This window comes from Archocentrus centrarchus, chromosome 17 (assembly GCF_007364275.1).
Source record: "Archocentrus centrarchus isolate MPI-CPG fArcCen1 chromosome 17, fArcCen1, whole genome shotgun sequence".
NCBI classification, from domain to species: Eukaryota; Metazoa; Chordata; class Actinopteri; order Cichliformes; family Cichlidae; genus Archocentrus; species Archocentrus centrarchus.
This window is the reverse complement of record NC_044362.1, coordinates 10161256-10184883: the sequence shown is the minus strand read 5'-3', so window position 1 is coordinate 10184883 and position 23628 is coordinate 10161256. Positions and strand designations below refer to the sequence as shown.

The 23628-nt window shown below is 40.6% G+C and overlaps 1 protein-coding gene across 1 annotated transcript in view; it reads right to left on the bottom strand.

Annotated features, from left to right (window-relative positions):
• Positions 1–4499: 4499 nt before the first annotated feature.
• The window catches only part of slc1a7a (solute carrier family 1 member 7a), a 38699-nt gene continuing 19570 nt past the window's right edge, over positions 4500–23628 (bottom strand). Inside the window, exons 3-11 of the mRNA XM_030752031.1 lie at positions 21732–21947; positions 17867–17909; positions 17413–17644; positions 17104–17203; positions 16727–16960; positions 15246–15440; positions 11573–11707; positions 11279–11378; positions 4500–7077 (exon numbers count right to left, since the gene is read on the bottom strand). Coding sequence (XP_030607891.1) covers positions 6811–7077; positions 11279–11378; positions 11573–11707; positions 15246–15440; positions 16727–16960; positions 17104–17203; positions 17413–17644; positions 17867–17909; positions 21732–21947 — 1522 coding nt within the window. The 3' untranslated portion in view covers positions 4500–6810. The remainder of the gene's footprint in view (positions 7078–11278; positions 11379–11572; positions 11708–15245; positions 15441–16726; positions 16961–17103; positions 17204–17412; positions 17645–17866; positions 17910–21731; positions 21948–23628) is intronic.

The window sequence follows — 23628 nt, the reverse complement described above, 5'->3', positions numbered from 1 at the left end:
AAAAAAGAAAAGAAATGATTAGAGCCAGAGATACTTTTGCTCCATCATTGTATATTTAGTAAAGTAGTAGCACAAATCTGAGTATCCTAATAAAAATCTGTTTCTGTGTATGCAGTTGTCTCAGTTTTGGCATATGCACCAGAAAAAGGTAATATATGTTTGAAATAAGGCTTTCAGAACTCACTGTTATCACACGCACCATCTTTCCACTGAAAACAAAGTGAATCCGTTTCTATAGTTTGTGACCTCATTTTCTCAGCCTTTTGTCCTACTTCCCTCTTTTGCCGTTTCCCCTCCGTTTGTTTTCAAGTTGATCTTTCCCCATTGACCTTCCTCACCTCCACCCACCACAGCATGCCCTTCTGCTGTGTTCCTAATTGCTTACATCCAGCCCACCCCCACCTCCTGATGCGGTCCCACTGCCAAGTGGCCGTCTAGCCAAATGGTAACATTCAGCTGCTGCGCAAGCTGCGTAACCCATCCTGTCTTCTCTCACTGACCGGTAGCAGTGGGCTAATGGGTCTTTAGGTGGAGCATGAAGGGGTGGGCTGAGGTTAAGCAGAATGGTGTTAGCTGGGGAATTTAAGGCTTGGTTTGCCTCATGTCAACTTGCCTAAGATTGCTAGGGCAACCTTTGCTTACAGAGAGTAAAAGTTAATATTGGACATACTGTATTTGTACTTGAATGAGAGCCATCAGTTTAGCAAAGGTCTGGTTTTACATGCGCACAGTGAAAATTAATCACTGAAGCTCACCACTGTGAATAATCACAGAAAAACTGTTTAGTGCACATACAGTTAGACTGTGAGTGCAACAGCATGATGAACATGCTGGGAACTGAGTAGAGCAGGAATTATATAGAGCCAGGGAGGATCTATGTATATTATTGCATTTCCTGAATCCTGTCCTCTCTACTCTTCCTGTTGTGCTGCTAAGTTAATTTGGATCTGATCTATGCAAAGATTCTTGTTCTAGACCCGCACAGCTTTTTTTATATTCTTTTTTTTTTTTTTTTTTTTCCTGGTCTCAGGAGCAGTGACCTCCATCTTCAGATAAATGCTCTGTACTACCATTCATGAAGACCTCTCCTATATGTGGACTTTTATAGCTTAGTTCCCAGTGGTCTTCACTTGGCTTCATACTGTGAAGTTTTAAAAAAAAAAAAAAATCCATCCATTTTACTTGTTTTCATGGCCTTCTAGGCCTTTTGGTGTTTGGTCTCCAGTGCATATTTGTTACAATTAGAGCTAAATACCCTACCCTTTTAATCACATTTCAAATCTATTATTGTGGAAGATTTTTACAGATATTCTGTTACTACCAAAATTCTTATGGAGCCATGTGGTAAAGCTTTATTTGATACACTTGTGCATCATGGCCACTGCCCTTTCAGTCCAACTCTTCTGATCGTTTGTTTGGCATTTGCACACAATTCCTGTAATTTGCTCTGCAAGGTTGCCTTGGTGATGTTGTTTTATCAGCGAGCGTTGCTCCAAGGCTGCTCCTGTTGCTCGTGCTCAGAGCATTTTCTTCAGATCAGCAGAACAGCGAGTGAAATTACATCGTGCAGGGCACTTCACAATCCACACGTTCTCTGGGCCCACAGTCCTCGGTTTTTAAACATTAGTTTTGAATGCTTCGAAAGCAAGTGCGATTCAAGGCGATTACTCATTCTCTGAAACATGTTGCAAAGTAAACAGAAAAATAAGAACTGTAGTATGTGAATACTACAACTACACTTAGAAATAACTCGCACAAATATTTTTTATGTGTTTTCCTGTGGTCAGCTGACCTGTGCTGCTGCTGCTGGTTTACTGTTCTTTGAGGAGTCAGCTGACAAGTGCTATTATAGTCTTTTCAGAAGCATGTCCCGTTAGTCGACAGCAACCTTGGAACACCTCTGGGAATTTATTGGGCAATTATTTTGAAGAATAATCAAAATTAGTTTTAATTTCAGTTGGATATAAAAAATTACTTCAGTTTATGCTTCAGCTAGACGCTGAAGAACAGCCACCCCAACTTTATTGACATGTGCGTGTATGAAACATAGACTGTATGTAAAAGAAGGATGTAGGCACTGTGACATCACTCGTATATTTTGCAGCCTGTATTTGTAAAATTCAACTTCAGCATTTTTGGCTGTTGCCATACTGGGGCTTCTTTGGAGCCAGAAATAACCTTATAATGATGAAAGGGTGCAGTGCTAATTTACCAGCTAACACTAGCAAACTGCATTCATAAACTGACATGAATATCGGCCAATTAGTGCTAACTAATAGACTTATAAAACCACTCACCGAAACTGAAGCACAAACCTTTTGTTTGGTCTGAACCACACAACAAGCCATAACCATTAAAAATGTTTCAAAAGGCTCCAATAGTGCACACACAGTGAAGAGGTCCAGTTTAAAGTCTAGCCTAGAAGAGTCAAAGTGTCAGGGTGGTACCAGGCTTTTCAGCTCCAAGGTTGCCCCTTGGCACATGACAGGGACTAGAAAGGCAGGCAGGCAGGATCTGGGGTGACTACTTTGTCAGTTTTAAGCAACGTCAAGCTGCAGCATCTTAAAAACAAACTCACTTGATGTTGCTTTGCATTCATCTGCTTATCTAATTAAATTACTCTTTAACTGAAGGTGCCAGAACACACCAGCCCACTTTAACTCATGGCTACACCCTCATATTTTTACCACACTGGCAAATTAAAAAAATTTGGAATCAGTGGTTTACTGAGCAGGTGCCAATGACTAGAACCTCCTCAGGGAGTGACATCTGTCTTATTTAACCTCTGATGTCTAGGTTCTGCTCTCCTCTTTGGTACTGAAGTGTCCGGCATTGTTGTGCCAAAATGTGAAGAGCCCTCTTCAGAGAAAATGTTTTGGATGCCGCAGCGATTGGCGAGGAATCTAAATATGTTTCCAATTATGTGGAAAAATTTGGAGGCTATCTGGCAGAATGTTAAACCAGAAGTGGACCTTTTAACAGGTTAATGATAAATATAATTTTTTTTCCCCATTAAAAAAAATATTTATGTTGAATAAATCATTGAAAAAGTCAAAAGTATTTCATCCTCACTTTCAAGAAAAGTTCAAATATATAGTTTAAACTCTGGATAATTAATTCTTTGGTGTATTAAAGGCCTAGAAATTCTACACAGACAGTGACTCGAGTGCCTTAGTGCACATCAATATGGAGATTTCATCCGAATCTCAATAAGCCACTCCTGCTCCCAGTTCGTCCGTCTGGAAGTCCTTTTAATGCTGAGAGCAGGTTCAGCACTTTTCAGACTTGTATGAATTACACTCAGCAAATTACTTTTCTCACTACACGCAATATGACACATTTATCGAGTTACTCCCAATTAGAGGAACTTATAAAAGTATCAGCACTTTTGCAGTATCAGTACAATTTATTCTCTGTTAAACATATACTAGTTTTTAAGTGTAAGTTCTAATATATTGTTCATTTATATTTAATATATAAACAGGAATAAATCATGTTTGTCAGTGGTATTCATAAAATAGGATTTAACTTCACACACTGATGAGGGAAGACACAGGGAAAAAAAAATAAAAAATCAAGGCCAGAATATTCTTGTTGAGCACTGCAATAAACTAAGCTCATCTCTAGACCAGTGTGACACCCGTGTAGCATCCTGAAATTTAAGAGAATTAAATTTAAGGGAGCAGAGGAAGTTTGATCAATACTTCCTGTCAAATTTATGCACAGTCAGAAAAGTGAAACTAATTTTTCCCGCTTAGATTTTTAGTGTGATAAATGAAGGACCAGTCTATTCTTATTCTTTACTTTAGTTTACAATGAACTTGCCCATTTGTGACATGCAGCGGACAAATTAAAAAATAAAAAACATTTTGAGACACAGTGAGCCACTAAAACAGTTTCAGGGATCTTTGGTATTCATGCGGCCTCATCCGACAATGATGATGATGATGATGATGATGATGCTGATGGGGGAGAGTGCTGACAGTCGGTCCAGTGCCTCCTATAGGAGTTCAGTTAGTCTGAGATCTGGTGACTGTGAAGGTCTTAGCATATGATTTACATCATATTCATACTCGACAGCCATCCAGTGAGTCCTTGGGCTATTGTAAACCAGGAAGAGACCCCTCTCATCACCATAGAAATCTTCCTTCATAGGATAAAAGTGAGTAGCTTTTGGACCTAAGCCATGGGAGCAAACCATACAGGACTCTTTCACTGCTGAGGTCTCCCGTATGTAGGATATTTGCTCATGCTAAGTAAATAATTGCATTTTCTACTTTTAGGAGGCAATACCTTTTTTAAGATAACCTTTTTTGAACTTTGCGAGGCTTTATCTGACAGTGACAGTACAGAACAGGCAGGAACTTGGGTAGAAAAGGGGGAATAACATACAGCAAATGGCCTGGAGGCGACTCAAACTCATGCTGCTGCAGTAAAATACTTTAACTTCTTACTATTGGTTTTCAGTCCTTGAAATACCTGAATTTTTTTTTTTTTTTTTTTTTTTTTTAGCAGTCCTATACAATAAATCCAAAATACCTCACATCCCCAAACTATTCACAAATAAATCAAGCACTATTTAATGTCAAATTTTTGTATATATTTTTTCCCATTTCCTTTCCATTTTACAGAGTTGGTACACTTGATAAATGTCAGACTTCGCTGAAATGTTTCTTTAAAACAAATACAGAATGGCAGCCTCTGCAACATATTAACATGATAGTGGAATCTACATTTTTTAAAAACTTTAAATACATACATGTACAGCATATATCACATATATATGAAGAAAGTTTATGAATATAAACTGTTAATTTGTGTTGATTTGTCTCAGCTGTTTCAGCATACATCGGTATCGTGCCGGTCCCGGTTGCTTCTCCTTTGGTTGTTTAAGGCAAAGAGGGAATACAGTGGGGTGCAAAGACAATGTGACATGATTTCAACACAAGGACAAAGACTCATCTTTATTTTCAGCGTGATCTCCATCATCATTCAACCTTGAATGCACAGCACTGCAGGTATGAGGTATGAGGACCCACTCAGGACAACAAGGCAGAGAAGAGGGGTGTAAGGAAAGGTGCTGCTGAGAAAATGTGGGAAAGTGGAAAGAATCACAGTGTTTTTGTGGGTGTTTATAAGCTCCAAAGAGACATTTTCTGCTCTTTGTCGCAGGGGCAGCAGCCTAAGCAGAGACGCCAAGACCTCCCATTCCCATCCACCTCTTCTACCTCTTCCAGCTCTTCAGGCTCTTCCGGAGAGATACATAATTTCTCCAGTGTGTCTTGGGCCTTCTCCAGGGCCTCCCCTCTTCCAATAGGACATGCCCAAAGCACCTCACTTAGGAGGCATCCTATTCAGATACCCAAACCACCTCAACTGCCTCGTTTCAGGGTGGAGGAGGAGTAGTGGCTTTACTGTGAGTCTCTCTCCCAAATGAATGAGTTAATTGCAGGAAGCTCATTTCCACTGCTTGTATTCACAATCTCATTCTTTCGGTCACTACTCAAATCCTGTGGCCATGGGTGAGGGCAGGGATGTAGCTCAACCAGTAAATCAATAGATTCACTTTTACGCTCAGCTCTGTCTTCATGACACCAGCACAGCATCCGCAACACTGCTGACGCAGCCCCAATTTGTCTGCCAATCTCATGCACCACTCTCTCCTCACTTGTGAACAAAAACCAGAGATACTTAAACTCCTCCACTTGGGGCAGCAACTTATCCTAGCCCAGAGTGGGCACTCCACCCTTTTCCATCTGATGGCCTTAGACTTGGAGATGCTAATTCTAATTCCAGCTGCTTCACGCTCAGCTGTGACCTGCCCTAGTGCATGCTAGAGGTCACGGCCAACAAAACCACATCATCTGTGATCATCTGTGAAAACCAGAAACGAGATCCTGAGGCCACCGACCCCCACTGGGAACGAGTCTAACTGCTGGCAATGTGAACCAAGCTCTCACTACAGCTGTACAGGGGCTAGAAAGCCCACAGCAATGGACCCGATATCCCATAATTCCAAAGCACCCCTCACAGAACACCCAGAGGAAACACAGTCGAATGCCTTCTACAAATCCACAACACACATGTTGACTGGTTGGGCAAACTCCAACACAAAAAGTGTTTCTAAAGTGTGAACTTAACTCATGCATTTGTGCGTTCGTATAACCGCTATAGCTGAATAATTTTGTTCTGTTCCACTTTGTTTTTCTGTGTGCTTCACTGCATCACTGTATCTCTGGAAAAACGTACCAAACAGGGAACTTTTTGCCCAAGTTAATCAGGAACAACACAATGACAAAAAAAAAAAGAGAAATGTAAAAAATCAAAAGCAATATTGTGCTAAACACAAACCAGATCAGAAAGAATAAAAAGTGATATAAGCTGATATCCGTTTGTTTTGTCTGCAGTCCACAGAGGAAAAGGTGCCTTTAGTTATACGTGATATTGGCTGTTGTGTTCGCCATATGCCGTCCTTTAAGTTCTGATAATAGGAAATCCTCACACAGGATCTGCTCTTGGTTTAAAAGGTCCTCCAGAGTAGCGCACTGCCGCTGATGCTACCCAATAAATGTATATATCAGATAAATATGTATGCACACAAACATAAACAATCAAATGTGGGTCATCATTTGGGTTATGTAGAAAATCAAAGTCTTTTTTTCCCCCTCTGCGTACATCTACTCACAGCTGCTCTCATTAGAGGGGAAAAGCATGTATACTTGGTCACCTCGGTCCTTTAATGTATCGCCCTCTCCTGCTGGTTTTGCATCCATGGATGTGCTGGTAGACCCTGACAGAGCGGCCAGTTTTTTACACATTGGTCTCCAGTCCGTTCATGTCAATGGAACAATGGTCCTTGTCCCTGTGCTCTCTCTTGTGATGAGAGGCGTGAGCATGCTTCTTCTTCTCTACAGGTCGAATCCCCTCCTCTAGCTGGATCAGGCGAGCCACGTCCGGGGAAAGGTGGTCCTGCTTGCTGCCTGGTGGAGGTGGCTGGTAGCAGCCATTCTTCTGGTTCTGGTAGTTCATCATCTGCTGAATGCTTATCATGGGTTTAGTCTCACATATAAGAGGCACCTAATGGGCACGAGAATGAAAAAAAGTGTCAGAATCATTCAATAAACAGGCAACGTTCACAAGAGCCAAAACTCTGACCTAGAGACAGATCTTAAAAATGTTAATGCACTGGGATTAATGCAACATACCAAGATTTTCTGGTTTCATTGACTTATTTACAGTACAAACCAAATTTACCCATTCTCACACACCAGCTGATAATAGTAGGGGGAATTTAGGGCGCAAGGTCTCAGAGGAGCCAGGGACTGAACTGTTTTGATTAGTGAACAATGCACTCTACATACTGAGTGACTGCAGTTCCTAAAAGGCAGTGCATACAGTACTGTGCAAAAGTCTTAAGCGACACCTTATTTTACTGTATTTAGTTTGCATTTTTTTTTTCTAATAATACCTGGTCAGTTTTCAAAGGAATGTCTTTTTGTGTTAAGTGACTTAACACTAACCTGTGAATCATTTAGGCATAAATAAGGTCCTTAACTCAAGGGATGAATCAATGTTGCACTTTGTCACTAGCAGCCTGTTTAGTTGAATCTGCACAAAATGCCAAAGATAACACTGCTTGAAGAAAAAAAAAACTTTTTAATCAGAGTACAGCATCAAGTCAGTTAAATGTCTGATCTGGTCAGTTAAGTAGCAGAAGGCGTTGTTAATACCTTTCAGCTGCCTTAGTGTTAATGAAATTAACAACAGGTGCACTAGAGGGGCAACAATGAGACAACACCTGCTGTTCGATATCTGGACCCTACAGAGGTTGAACAGGTAGTCCAACTCCTCCAGGGTGGCACGGAAATGTGTGTCACTACCAGGAGGTTTGCTGTGTCTCCCAGCACAGTCTCAAGAACCTAGCCCATATCAATGTGGCATCATTTTTTCCCCCATTGAGATCTGATGGTTGTTCAAAGTGTTCCTTTAGTTTAAAATTTGAAATCTTTGTATGGAGAAGTTCAGGAGAGAGATACAACTGTGAGTGTTTACAGCCATCTGTAAAACATGGTGGAGACTCAGTCATGGTTTGAGCCACCATGCAATACCTTCTGGTAACCCAACCAAGGGGAGGCCACAAGCCAGTGTACTTCTAGTGCCAGTCCCAAGCCTGGATAAATGGGGAGAACTGCATCAGGAAGGGCTCTGTTGGACCATCCCTCTGAATATCTTCTTTCACTACATCCGTGGATCTTTCATCTTAGCCTTGCCTCTCTAACTTTGTCTTCAAAAGGCTAAACCTGAGCTGCCCCTCTGATATACTAATTTCTAATCCTATCCATTCTGGTCACTCTCATTTAAAATCCTAGCATTTTCAGCTCTGCCACCTGGATGCGAATGTAGGGACTTTAAATGTAGGGACTACAACTGGTAAAGGGAGAGCACTGGCTGATAGGATGGAGAAAAGCAAGGGAGGTACTGTATGTAGCCATTTCACATGCAGCATAAAGACTCCACTGATCAAAATCACCAAAGACAAAAAAAAAAAAATCTTGCCTGTACTTAAACGTTGAAAACATAAATAATGATACCTTTTCCAAGATATCCAGGTCTCAAATGCTGCCATTTTTCAAAGCTGTTATAAACAGCTATATTTCGACTGAAATATTACAATGTTTTTACATAAAAAATGGGTGGAAGTGATTGAAACCCCTGAATTTGATGATTTGGATGGGTTAGTGAAGTGGCTGAATAACTTTGGCAATATAGTGTATATTGTGACGTGAAGGAGGCCAGGTGGAAGGGAATAAGTTGGATGAGGTGGTTGAGTGCAGAGTGGTAATTGGAACAGACTTCAATGGACATGTAAGTGAATGGAAGAGAGGTGATAAGGAGGCACTGGGCAGGTATGGATTTTGCAAAAAGGATGCAAATGGCTGTGAGGTGGCAAAGGAACAGATAAAGACCGATTGAGTGTATTTGAGGCTGGACATCAAGGAAGGAGAAAAGGGCCTATATCGATTAGCAAGGCAGAGAGATTGTGCTGGAAAAGAGGTGCAGCAGGTTAGGGTGATTAAGGATAGAGATGGAAATGTGCTAACAGGTGAAGCGAGTGTGTTGAGAAGATTGAAGGAGTACTTTGAGGAGCTGATGAAGGAAAAATAATGAGAGCCAGATGAGGACAGATAGAGGACATTTATTGAATCAGGAAGTACAGAGGATTAGTGAGGAGGAAGTCTGGGCAACTAAGAGGAGAAAGGTTGGTCCAGATGACACACCTGTGGAGGTATGGAGATATCTAGGAGAGAGGGCAGTGAACTTTTTAACCAGATTGTTTTACACAATCCTGGAGAGTGAGAGGATGCCTGAGGATTGGAGAAGAAGTGTGATGTATGGTTTGGAGATGGTAGCACTGACAAAAAGAGAAGAGGCCAATCTGGAGGTATCAGAGTTGAAGATGTTAAGATTTCTATTGGGAGTGACCAGAATGGATTAGAAATGAGCACATCAGGGGAACAGCTCAGGTTGAGTGGTTTGGAGACAGAAAGGCAAGGCTGACATGTGCAGAAGAGAGACAGTGGATATACTGGGTGGCTGTAGCTGAAGGTTGGTAGTTTGCTCCCTGGCTGCTCCAGTCTGCATGCCAAAATGTCCTTGCGCAAGATACTGAACCCCAAGTTGCTTTATGATGTGTTCATTGGAGTGTAAATGTGTGTGAATGATAGAAAGCCCTTAGGTCTGGAAAAAAGCGCTTGTATGAATGGGTGTGAATGGATGAATGAAGTCATGCACTTTGAGTGCTCAGGTAGAGTAGAAAAGCGCTATATAAGAACCAGTCCATTTACCATTGGACAAAGGATGTTGGACATGGAGCTGCCAGGCAGGAGGAAAAGAGGAAGACCACAGCGAAGATTCACCAGTGCAGTGAAGAAGGAAATGCAGAATGTTTGTGTGACAGAAGAGGATGCTAGGGATAGGGTGAGATGGAGGGAGATGATCTGGCAAATCCTAAAGCAAGTAGTTGAAAGAAGAAGTCTAGAAAGAATCTGATTGGCAATGGCTTCATTTTTCAGGACGACAACGATCCCAAACACACTGTCAATGCAGTAAAAGCATACATGGATAGAAAAACACACAATGGAACACTGCCAGTCATGGATTGACCTCCACAGATCCCAGACCTCAACATTATTGAAGCAGTGTGGGATCATCTTTGTAGTGAAAGGAACAAAAGGCAGAAGCATCCAAAGAAGAGCTTTGAATGTCCTTCAAGAAGCCTGAAGAACTATTCCTGAAGACTGCTGAAAGAAATGACAAGAAAGCTGCCTCAGAGCTGTGTTGAAGAATAAAGGTGGTCACACCAAATATCTTGACTCTCTTGCTCATTAGAATTGTACAAACTCTGCCTTTGCTTAATAAACGGTATTTCCATGTGTGTTTTTACACATTTCCATAAATCTCTGCACCTATTTCCCATTTTTCTAGAAAAATATTTTTTTTAAAAAGAGGGGTGGCTCAAGAGTTTTGCACAGTATTGTACGAAACACCATTGAATAATGACATACACTGCTTCTTAGGAAAGGTTAACATGGCCAAACTACGACAGAACTGACTGTGACACTCAAATGTATTTTCTTGCTGCTTCTTCTGCTGCTCACCATTCTCAGAATAATAATGTGCCTCGTCCCCCATTGGTTGCCGTTATTGACGGCAAATACATTAAGTACATTTTTAGCCTATTATTAAGATAAAATACGGTGGTTATCTAACATGTTTTTATCCACGATAAATGATTTGTTCATAATGTTAATACATTGCTAATAAATAGGCTGAGTCATATCTCTCTCTTAGCTCTCTCTTTGCTAGAGCTCTGATTTATTTTGCTTATATTAGCAAACAGACTATAAGGAAGTGGAAATGGCCAAAAAAAAATCACAAATACAAGTTGTGTTTTGTTTTTGTGGTTGTGCAGCCTCTTTTGCCCTGCTTCTAATCTTTCTGCTAAGAAAAAGCTATGCAGGGTCAATACTTAACCACTGTGGCTTATAACATCTATTTTTTCATCTAACTTTCAGCAAGAAAGTCAATAAAGGGTAAATCTGTTGCACTGATTTGGGAGCTTTAAGTCTCCACAAATGGAAATATTTTCACATTCTGTTTTCTGTCTGTCTTTCAGATAAAGAAAAAATGTGGCCACAGCTAAGTCGAGAAAACCTTGAACAATGAAGGGATTGCTTGCAGCATCAAGGTGCATTGATCTAGCCCTGAATGTTCTCACCTGCTCTCCCTCTTTGACAAAATCCTTTCTGCAGATATGAGCCATGATTCCTGTGGCCAGAGCGTCGCCCATCACATTAACCATGGTCCTGAATCGATCCCTGGATGACAAAGTCAGAAGTTATTCACAGTGAAGACTGATGAAGACTGGGGAAAACAAGTGTTACTCATAATCACTGTATATTACTTTATAGAGTTGAAGGCCCACTGTGGTTGTTACCGGTTGTTAGCTAAATATCTTGACCATTTCCTGAAACGGTAACTGCAATTAGTGGAAGAATTAACCTTTACTTACAAAGCCCAGTCAACAGCAATGATGAGAGTGATGTCATCGGTGGGCAAACCCACAGAGGTCAGCACGATCACCATGGTAACAAGTCCAGCCTGTGGGATTCCAGCTGCACCGATGCTGGCGGCCGTGGCAGTGATGCTGAGAGGACAGAGAGAGAGAAGCCGGGTACATTTATCTTCACAGGATGTAAAGGAACACATTCTCATATATAACCTCCCTGAAATGAAGGTGCAGGTTTGTTTGTGAGCTGTGAAACTGCAGCCATGAAAAAAGATAAAGTGGATGTGGGGACTGTGGGTAAGTATAACTGTGAAGCGCTCTAATACATACTTTGAGAGTTTCTGCTTCTTCTCCACTGCAGAGCGCAACACACAGTAGCTCTAATTACTCGTCCACATTTATTTGGCAGCAGCAGTTTTTGGAGAATGAGATTTTATACACAAAACACATTTACCCTGCAAATTTGTTACCTATATAATTCAAGATTGGTATAATATTGTTTGGTGTAATTGGTAAGAGAATTTAAATAGGCCTCACTCTCGTTAAAACAGCATTTGCTCATCGTCGACACATGGAAAAATATCAAGGACTTCTGTAAACACTGGGTCCTTGTTTTCAGATGTAGACAAAAGTAGGCTCCTGTTCTCTAGCTTTTGATTTGACTAGATGAAATAAACACTGTCCAAGCACATTATATAGCTACACAGTATGAGCAAGTTCTCAGAAAATTACCTCCACCTCCAGCTGACTTTGTTTTTTGCTTTCAGCTGAATCACTTTAAATGAGATCCCTAAAATGGTTAGTATTTTTCCATTATTTTTTATGATACAACTTGCAGGAGTCAAGCTGAATCCTCTCAGGCTTAGAAATGAAGCCAGAGTGGAAGTGTGAACAAGCACTTGAGGATACTTGAGGCTGCCTCCAAAGTGAGTCGATTCCAACGGACCCAACTAATGTACCCAACTTTAGAGCAGATAAACAGCCTGGTACCAACATGGCGTTGCTCTTTATAGCTAATTCCCATTCATGTGAAGTGCACAGGGGTTAACTGTACATGTGAACTGTACAGGAGGGAGTGTGGTCCTAACTAACTAACGCTTGCTAGCTTGGGGAACCTGAAAAATGTGTTTGCCACATCTGTATTCCATTAACATGAAAAACAGTTAGTAGTAGGATGAATCACTTCTCATAGACTCATTAAAATACATGTTTACAGCCTGGCACAAAGTGGTTTTGGCTTCTATGAATAGTTTCCTTCTATGTGACAACTCTGAATGACAGGTGTCCCAGCCAGGCACACCTGTTCATCTGCTAATCGGACTCAGTGAACCAAACTTTTGGAGTATTAAATGCAGTTATCTGGTTTTACAATCATCTTTGAAGTGTTTGGTTCCATTCAGAAAGTTTGTGTTCAACTTTTGGCTCCAAGAAACCAACATGGTGGTAACAAAACACTTACGTTATGGCTTGAAAAATCAGTGGCTGACATCACGGTGGCTATGCTCATCTTTTTCATAGTCTATGGTTGAACCAAACTGAATAGAAAACTCAGTTCACGTGTACCTGACTTCCTGTGTCGTGATCTCAAGGTCACAAGTTCTATTTGAAGGGCGTATATACTCCCAGTAAGAATGTAGCCCAGCATGCTGAGTGTGCTAGCATTTTTTTTATTTTGCAAAGACAAAAAGCGATTACTCTTTTTAACTACAGAGAGTATACTTCCTACCACAGTCTTACGAATACTCTATCACCTTTGCTAGGGGACCCATGGGACTGTAGTAGGAGTACCACGGGTGACCCATCCATTTCTTCTGCTCAATTATTTTGTTTACTTGTGTCTCAGCTGCAGTTTTAGGGTTGTATCTATGAAAAATGGTAAAATCTGTCTCTTCTACAACCAGCTGCAACATTAAAATGCTGCTATGCTGCTAATCCAACAAAATTATACATTATATAACAATCTTAATTGCAGAGCTACGTACTGTATTTTAGTTATGTAAAGTTTCAGAATACCGTATCCTCTACTGTGGAGAGAGAATGAGATATTTAGGGACGGTGATGGTTTTGTCCAACCTTGTGGAGGAGTTCAGGTTGGGCTAGCATGCAGATGGAGCAGCTTCGTGGTCAGTAGCCAAACGGCACAGGAACAGGATGCGGGAGGCGGGGGGGAATTATAATTCTCCGTGACAAGGGAGCTGAGTAATACAGGTCATATGGGTTTTACCGCCAAGGGATTATGAGGGAGTGTGCACAGACTGCAGCCATGAAGAGGTCTGCTCTTAACATTATTACAGTAGGACATCAATTCAGAGGAGGGACAGGACGCTTCCCTTAGTCTGGGGGGTGTTTGGTTAACTTTTGGATGACTTTTGGAGTTGTGGTGTTGGTAAATGAGGCCTGTCAATATTTTTTCTGTCTGTTTTTCTTTCCCCAGGGCTTCCAGACTGATTTAGCAGAAATCAGATCAGACTAAGAAGCTCACATGAGGCGTAATCTGTGTGACATTTACATATATGTGTATCTAGTAAATCCCATAATATTTTTATTAATTCAGAATTAAACTGAATGTGTGACGTTATTATTCACATGTTGCAGTCAAAATGCCACAAACATGCCTGCTGTTCCTTTTTGACCCACATAAAATGTGTTTAAACTGTCACACTTTGGAGAGATATTTATATATTTATATCTTGGAGTTGTTGCAGTTGCCGAAGGTAACATATATTTGTTACAATCCTGTTTTTCTTTTGGGAAATTCAACTTCTTGACATGACTTTGAATTATATTAAGGCAAAAAACAAAGAAAGCGGCTCTGTAATAGCTCTACAGCTCCTTCAACTTAGTGCCAGGCTCCCATTTACAGAGTTAATTCTCAGGCACTAAAATGGAAACTCTATAATTCTGAATCGTAGCAAATGCAAATTTCACTTTTCCAAGATTTCATTTCAATACAACTTAAATTAAATCAGTATAAAGGTGTAGATCAGTGTCTAGTTAAGCTTCTGTGGTGATGGATTTTATTGCCTTTGATTAGACATCAGCATACCAGCTGACGGCAAAAAAGTAAAATAACTGCATTCATTATAATGAAAACAATTTCTTTTCTTAGCAGTTACTACAAATATGAGGAGGTGGGCGTTGACAAGATTTCCTGAAATGTCACTGTTCCCTGACAGAGGTATTGGATTTAGCACGGTACCTTTATAAAGGTGGGGTGCTAAAGTTTGATGAAAGAAGATATCTGTGGAGTTGGAGCTATCCTGAACTTTAGTCTCAGGCAAAGAGGAGAGTCCCATACACTGATTTCTACATATAGGCAAATGTCTTGGAAACTCTACTTTGTTGTCTGCAACCACTACCTGCTACACAATATTAAATCTGAAACCCATGCATAAGGCTTCAGAAAACCTCTCCAGATCCTCAGGAGCCATTATGTAATTATTTAGACTAAACTTGATGTGTAAAATCCCGTCTCTTCTGTTGTTCCACTACATTTATTTAAACCATCCAAATAAACACGAGTGAAATTATAGAAGCAGTTGTTAAAAAAATGGTTCGGCACTCCACGCTCATGTTTAATAAAAGGAGCCACAGTGATTTCATCTGACTGACGCACATTTACTTCACTTCAGTAAACATCCCACCACATGTCCGGCTTCATGAGCCTGCTCCTTACCTGATGGTGATGATTTGCCCAAAGTCTAGCTCGTAATTGTTCACTTGGGCGATGAAGATGGCTGCCACGGCCTCATAGAGCGCGGTACCGTCCATGTTGATGGTGGCCCCGACCGGCAGCACGAAGCGGATGATGCGTCTGTCGATATGGTTGTTCTCAAGGAGGCACTTGAAGGTGATAGGCAGAGTGGCAGAGCTGCAGCAGGGAAAGAAAAATAATTATAGCAAGAAAACAAAAGCATTAATAAAGTTTCAGTGGTTTAATTCCTCAGACCACCACCAGAGCTGTAGCTGAAATAATAAGCATACACTTGACATCTAAGAAACACAATGCTGCTGCTTTTCACCTGGTTTATCTATTTGCAAATTCAAAGTATTTAGGATTATAGCTATAGTCTTTTTGTGTGTTTGTTCAACCTCTGCAGGCACCGTTCAATTTATACAAAGCTGCCCAAGGTTAGATTCAATAAACCCGGCTTGACTTAATGAGTTTACAACCCCTGATGTGACCACTGCTCAGTGTGATTGTTATCATTAGCTTCAGTGAGGACAAGTACCAAATAGATATCCTGGCTATTCTAAACATTCTTTTACAGCATCGACCTGTGGACCAACATGCCGCAAACACACTGAGAGGATACACACTGAAAAGAAATTTATCAGCAAACACAGCATTAAAGAAAACCCTGAGGCGGAATACGATGTTAGGCTTAAAGAAAAATAAAAATACCAACAAACATCCATTTCATTCCCTCCATTTACACTCCTAATAGAGCATAAAAGCATTTCTTCTTTAGCCTTGGCCCTCTCTTTGGTGTTGATGTTTTTGCTTGACTATAGGCTTATAAACATTAACTGGTGGTCACCATTGTTCATTTCTCTGGGAAACATCCTGATTGCATGATTAACATAGAATGCATGAACATTACCAGTGAATTTTCAGAGCTTTTACTTTCTTTTTCTGAGAGATTTCATGAGAGGCTTGAGTGACTGAATATAAAATCTATTAAATACAAAAGTGCTAAATATATAAAAGTCTTATACAGTGACATTATTGTTTCTAAAATTACTTACCTAACGACCATTTATTTTTCACATATGTGCCATAACATGATGCTAAGAAAAAAGCTCGGTGAATTTATATGGGACAAAAAGCCTAATAGTCCAGGATTAAAATTCTGACACAGCTCGGGCGTATTGGTTTATACTCAAATCTACTTGTAATTTTAGCCACATTACCTGCACAATGTGTTAATACCACAGGAGCTCTCTACTGTATTGGGACATACACATGAAAGATTACAGTTAGAGGTATTAGGAACATGAGTGATTACGGTACATGTGTGGCACAGTTTCTTTAAATCCAGGCTGTGCGTGTTTCTCTGTGGATTGAGCATTTTGATGCTTTCGTTGTATTTTTGTTACATTGACCTTTATAATGACACTATCGGACCTGTAGGTGTACAAACTGATATGTTTTACCTGGAGGAGGTGGCCAAGGAGATGAGCAGGGCCTGCAGAATGCCTCTGATGTAAACTATGGGGCTTTTCTTGGTGATGAAGAAGTACATGGCCGGGAGGATGAACAGGCCGTGCAGCACCAAGCCCATTACCACAGTGATGGCGTAAAAGCCCAACTTCTTCCCCATAGCTGAAGGGTCGTCCATCTCTAAGATCTTTCCAGCCACCAGGAAGACGATACCAAAGGGGAAATACCTGCAAGAGATAGAAAGAAGGAGGCAAGGCAGAAAGGACAAGGTGAGAAAACTCAAACCTTTCCAGTAATGTTTTTTCTCATTATGTTGTCAAGCATAGTGGTACTAAAAACTACACCGATACTGCTATAATACTGCTCTTACCAAATGACAATGGCAACAATCTTTAAAACTGCCTCATTCAAACTCTGGCAGAAGTTGACCAAAGCACTTCCGTTGGGTCCCATTCTTCCCAGCATTATTCCTGGATGGCAAAAGAACAACAGTTACGTAGCATGCATAACTTATCACCCATACATCTGCAATGATGTTTTCAATAGTGTTCACTGATGAGAATGAAAACATTTCTTTGTTCTCTGCACGGCACAGTTTAAATTTAAGCTAACTAAACTTCAGTTAGGCATTATATGTATTTATGTATGTGTACTGTTGACATTAGCGGCAAACACCTACCCATGGTTGCAGAGAATATGACAATCCCCAGTACATTCATGCCTTCGCTGGTGCCAGGAGATGTTTTCACGATGACGTCAGGAGGCGGTGTGAGATCCAGGGAGAAGTTCTGGGTGTCGGTGCCATTGTCATCCTGGATGCCATAAATATAGACCCTGCGCGTGGTTGTCTCATCCAGGAGCTGAGCGACTGTCGGTTTGGGGATGAGTTCTGCGACTCTCTGGGTTCGATACTTGAAACCAAAACAGAGCGCAGTGAACGAGACATCTGCAGAAACGTTCAAACGTTCTTACATGATACTGAAACGTGTTCATTTATGTTTGCGCTCTCCCATGGAGACTCCCATGGACTCAAACAAGAAATGTATAGTAATAAAGAATATGAAAGGGATATTGCTGTTAAGCTTAAAGAATAAGGCATAACAGCCATGTTTGCTTTCAGCACTTGAGCTTACCTGTTGAAATGTAGCTTGGACCAAGTTGGCTGGAAACATGTTGCTGTGAAAGAGAATTCAGGGAATTTGTTAATATCTTTCAGTGCATGTTTGATGCATTTCAATATAGAATCCATGATCTGAAGTAAAACTTATGTTAACAATCCAATTCACAGTTTTTAGAGCATGGAAACGTAAACAATGCAAGATTTCAATCAGAGAAATAGAACATTTCAAAGCTTTCCTTTAACACATCCTTCATAATAATGAACGATGTACTGGCTTTGATATTATTGGGTAAATCTTCCCCGTACATCTCCTCCTTGTGAAACCTGAATTGATTAAATCAGAAAGTCAAAGCAGGATGACGGCTTCTTTATGGATTCTGCATCACCACACATGTGCAAATAATCTTTCTCTAATAAAATTACCCTGAAACTTTGCTTTGTTGGTAAACATACTGTTCTGCATCAGTCTTATCAGTCCTGATAAAAGAAAATCTCCCCGTCGTCCTTTATTTCCACACTGAAAGCTCCACTTTAATAACTGCTCTAAAAAGCCAACTCATATCTCATATCTCAGAATGAAAGGATACTGAGTGCTTCAGCTGCCACAGAAAGGATTTTGGCTCAAGAAAGGATGAAATCTAAAAAAATAGAGGAGCAGGTAGAATAGAGACAGAAGCCAGTGAGTGGAAAGTAGGAAACAATGTATATCTGGAGTGGACATCCAGAGAGGTAAAATGAAAAGTTGTCCAACAAACTCATCCAAAACATCAAAGCTAATGTGATATGTTGGGTGACTGTATATTTCCAGGCTGGGTTATTTTCGTTTTTAAGTGTGGCCAATTATAACGTGGATGTCAGTAGTTCCGTCTGTTTACGCCAGTCATATAATAAGCTGCAACCCTGCACAGTGTACTCTATAATCACCCAGTGCAACCTGGGATATGCACTGGCCCCCTGTGATTGTGCACATCACACACAATGGATGAATGTATGAGTGAAGACTTGCATTGCATCACCGTCATTTAACTGTCACAGTTTGGTGATTTTTAAACTTGCTTTTTTCTGTAATTAAATTTGGAGCATTGATGTAAGACGTGAAGCCACACTAGTGTGATCATCTGCTGCTGTAGCCCATCTGCTTCAAGGCTCAGTGTGTTGTATGTTCACAGAATCGCTTTTGCATTCCTTGGTTGTAACGAGTGGTTATTTGATTTATTGTTGCCTTCCTATCAGCTTTAAGCAGCCTGGCCATTCTCCTTTGACCTCTGACATCAATAAGGCATTTTCACTCAAAGAACTGCCACTCACTGGATATTTTCTCTCTTTCAGACCTTTCTCTGTAAATGAGTATATATACCAAGGTTCAGTGTAAATGGTAAATGGAACAGTGCTTATGTAGCACCTTTCTACTCAATTTGAGCACTCGAAACACTTTCTGCCACAGCTTTCATTCACTCAGTCACACACACACAGTCATTCGGTACTTCTTAAATGCTTTTTATCTAACATTCACACACACACACACACACACACACACACACACACACACACACACACACACACACACACACACACACACACACACGGATCAGGAGCAAGTCCAGCTCAGTCCAACGGTACTTTGACATGCAGACTAAAGGAGATAGGGATCAATCCAATGACCTTTCGATTGGTAGACACCCCGTTCTCCCAACCTGAGCCACAGCCGCTGTCCTAAAAACACTGAGCCAGTGTCTTTAAGACATAAGAAAAAGTCTGGTATTTTACCACATATCACTGGTTACTCTATGATATGTGGGGAGGAAATCACCCATTCTACACACAACTCGACTGGTGTGTCGATATTTTATCATATTCACTGTTTATGAACACATATAAAACAGAAGCTTGGAAGCAGAGGCAACATTATTGTTAAAAACAATTACACTCTAAACAATGGATGAATACACTCCTGTTAATCAGGCTGTTGTGTGAGTCCACACACTGGATGGCCTCCTGTCATTACAAACTAATCATTTTAGGTCAAGAGGTTTAGACTGCTGGGAAATGCACAATGAATGAAGAGTGAGTGATCTAATAAATACAGGAGAGCAATATGAATTGGCTTTTGTTTACGTGAAGACTGCTGCCTTTTTTCTATGTATGTTATATAGTGTTCTTTATAAAGACTGTCCAAGGTCTGTGTTGTATTAGTGCTGCTGGTAAATCCCACAATGACGCGGAATTCAAATCACAATCAGAAGTCAAACAGCACATTTCAGATGCAGAGGGATTAAAGGCCATATTGTATTTGACAGCATGTACATTAAGAAGAACGATGTTAAAAACCATGGCAAAGATATCCAGAGATGATACGGAGTGAGTCACCTAGCCATTCAGCAGGATATCCTGTCAGAGCAAAGCAGGCTAATGAACCCCAGGGTTCCCCTAATAAATCCAAGAATGCACATATTCATACATAGTATTGCTCATTATACGTACTTATCACACACATTCACACACACTAACACACACCAGCACTGACAGTTTGTGAGTGATACAGCAGGCCTGCTTGATAGATGAAGGCTGTAAAGAAGCTTTGCGAGATAAATCCAAAGCACAGCTGTGCCCTGTAAACCCCCCCCCAATCACATGCACACGCACACGCACTGAGAGTCTGTGAACAACACAGCTTCACCACTGCACATGATCAGGCCATAGATGATTTCATGGGCTTGGCCAGTTTATTACTCTCTCATATTGACATTGTGACTGGAAGTGAGTCTTCCAAGTCTAGTTTATTCCTGATGCTTTTAAAAGTTCATTATTTTTCTGCCAAAAAGACACAACTTGTGCATAAGTCATAATTTCCATGTTGGGGTAAAATAACATAATAAAAAATGTAAATATGAACAGCAGCTCTTCTTTGCAGCCTTCAATCCACTGACCAACTGACGCGGGCCTCTGTCATGTTCCCGGTTTATCTCTAACACAGCAACCTGGTCCTTCAGCAGCAGTAATTAGCTTAGCACAATAACCCACTGGCACAGAAGGCACCAGGCTTTACACTCTGACCTCAAGCACTTCCTTGGCTTCTTCCTTCATGAGCACCGAGAGCAAATCTGCTTTCATTCGTGCTGTATCCTGCACATGTTGTTTCATTTGCAAATCCGCAAAACCCAAAGCATGCACATTAGCAATATTTGGATTAGATTTGCTCTGGAACAAGTCCATGGTCTCCTGGATTTTTTCTTTTGACGAGATTGTTTTTAGTTTCCATGACTTTGTTGATATGAACTTGTACATCAGCATTTTTTAAGCTTTATTCATTTTAGATTGATTTAAGATTTCTATGTAGGTTGAAGTGCTGAATTTTGAGGAGCTAAACAAGCGTCCTTTCAAGCTCCTTGTTCATCTAATGACGCCTCAGATTCGTCTGGAGGCTCTCGCGGGAACCACAGACACAGACGCCAGTACTGTATGTGCCAGCTAAACTGACTCTTACTCATATCCAAAAAACAACATATATCCAGTACATCGTGCTTCCTAAACGTGTTACTCCCTTCATGATGCTTTTTCAATGGTACTATGCCATCCCATACACATGCACTCTTACAAGGTAAAAAAGCACAATGAATTTAATGATAATATATTGTAATAATAATGTATTATGAGTATAATAAAGATCTTTTCAGTATAAATGAAGATATCAAAATACAACATATTTCAAAAAGGAGATTTCAGTGTTTACTAAAAAATACAGTTAATGTATTATGAATGCAGGGAAATGCACTGCTGTGGTATTTCTTAGGCAACTCTCCTTTGCACAGTCTATGCATTTTCCACTGATGCAAGTACAGCGCTCTGAGCATAACAGGAAACATTTAATGGTCTGTTACCGAATGAGGTCCAGCAGAGCATCCGCAGAGCTGGTCATTGGCTTCTTGCTGTCCTCGGAGTCCTCCTTCTGTGCAGCTCCACCTGGGTGGATGATGTACACCATGACAATGCCCACTACCACAGCAACAAAGGTGGTCCACAGGTAGTATGAAATGGTCATGATGCCCAAGCGGCTGGAGCACTTGGCATCCAGGGCAGCTAGACCGGACATCAAACTGAGAGCAAGTGGAGACAAGGCAGAAAGAGAGATGACAGAGTTAGAAACCGAGAGGGACTTAAAGAGATTTCAACTGAAGAGATGCTTCTACTCTGTGTCAAAGTGGATACTTTGAAACTGAATTTTTAGTTTTCCTGCAGAGGAAGAAAATCATTAGTGATGAGTTAACTGCAGCTGCACATGTTCAGCTGACTCATGTAGAGTAGGGTTTAATATTTTTCCCGAAAATGACATGAATTAAATCCCGGGAAATGACGAGCCATTTCCCGGGAATCCCGGGAAAAAGTTTATTTATTTATTTATTTTAATTAGGCCTTCTGTAGCCTGTGTCGGGCTTAAACTATTCTGATATTGTAGAGGTAGCGTTCCAGCTATGTCCTGTTATGCCCAGTAGGGGACAACGTCGGCTTGATTAACGCAATAAAACCTACATCTCGACATTCGAGTGCTTGAGCTATGCGGTGTTGTATCGTTCCTCAACACTCCCTTAACAAATATAATTCGAATATTCCTCCATTGTACATGGAATTATACCAAGATATTTTACAACTGCTGGTGCAAAACAATACGGTTCATCTCCACAGCACTGATAAAGGCTCAGCCACGCTGTCGTGGCGACATCTGTTGCGCTATATCTCCACCAGTGGAACGCTGTAATAGTCATTGAAAAGTTAACTACCGTACTACACTATAATATGGCATAACACAGGGCCTTGAGTAATGCACTACGACTTGGTCATTGCCATTCTGGCAACAGCAAATTTATAACACCGTGTCTGAGGGTTAAAGTAGGTTCGCTGTGAATCGTCTTTTGAAAAACTGGCCAATCCTTATAGCCTAAAAAATATAAATTTTACTCAACTCCATTTTAAAAGCGAAATATGTTAAAGCAATCTATTTCATGATAATTTCTTCACACATTAGGCCCGTATCCTAATTCATGATTGTTAGTAAGCGGCTGCAAACGAGGAAAAGAAACACTCGAAGTTAAACAGATATTTCTTTATTGTTCAGGGCAGGCATATTTTATAGGCTATATAATGCAATATAACAATATATAATAATATAAAAGTATATAATACAAAATACCTTAGGGTAAACACATTGCCTACGATTTCAACAAATTAAAGAGGAAAAAAGTACAACTGTGTAATACCTCTATTAAAACGCTTGAGATGAAGCTGAAGCCTTAAACGGAGGCTGAACGTGCCTGAAATGAAAAGTAATGCTTTTCGCATTAAACGAACCCTTCTCTCAATATTTCCTTAAATTTAACATTCTGAAGCTTTCTTTTCTTTCTGAAAGTCAAATCGACGCGCGCGACTTTTTTCCCGGTTTCCCGTCTAACGTTTCCCGGGAAACGGGAAATGGTTCTGATCGCATTTCCCGGGAATCCCGGATCCCGGGATTAAATCCTAATGTAGAGTACATCTGTGCTGAAACCATTTGCACAGGAAAACAAGTGCTCCTCTATCACACAATTAAACTGCAATTATTTACATATTTTTTGTACAATAGAGACGGTGCAAATAAAGACACATTGCTTTAATGATGTGCCAGAGTTACCCTTGAGGCTTCTTTTCATCTGAATGGAGCTACTTTATATTAAGAAGGCTACATTTAACTTTACAGCTCTTGACAATTAAGATAAAAGATCCTGTTGGAAACATATGAACCAA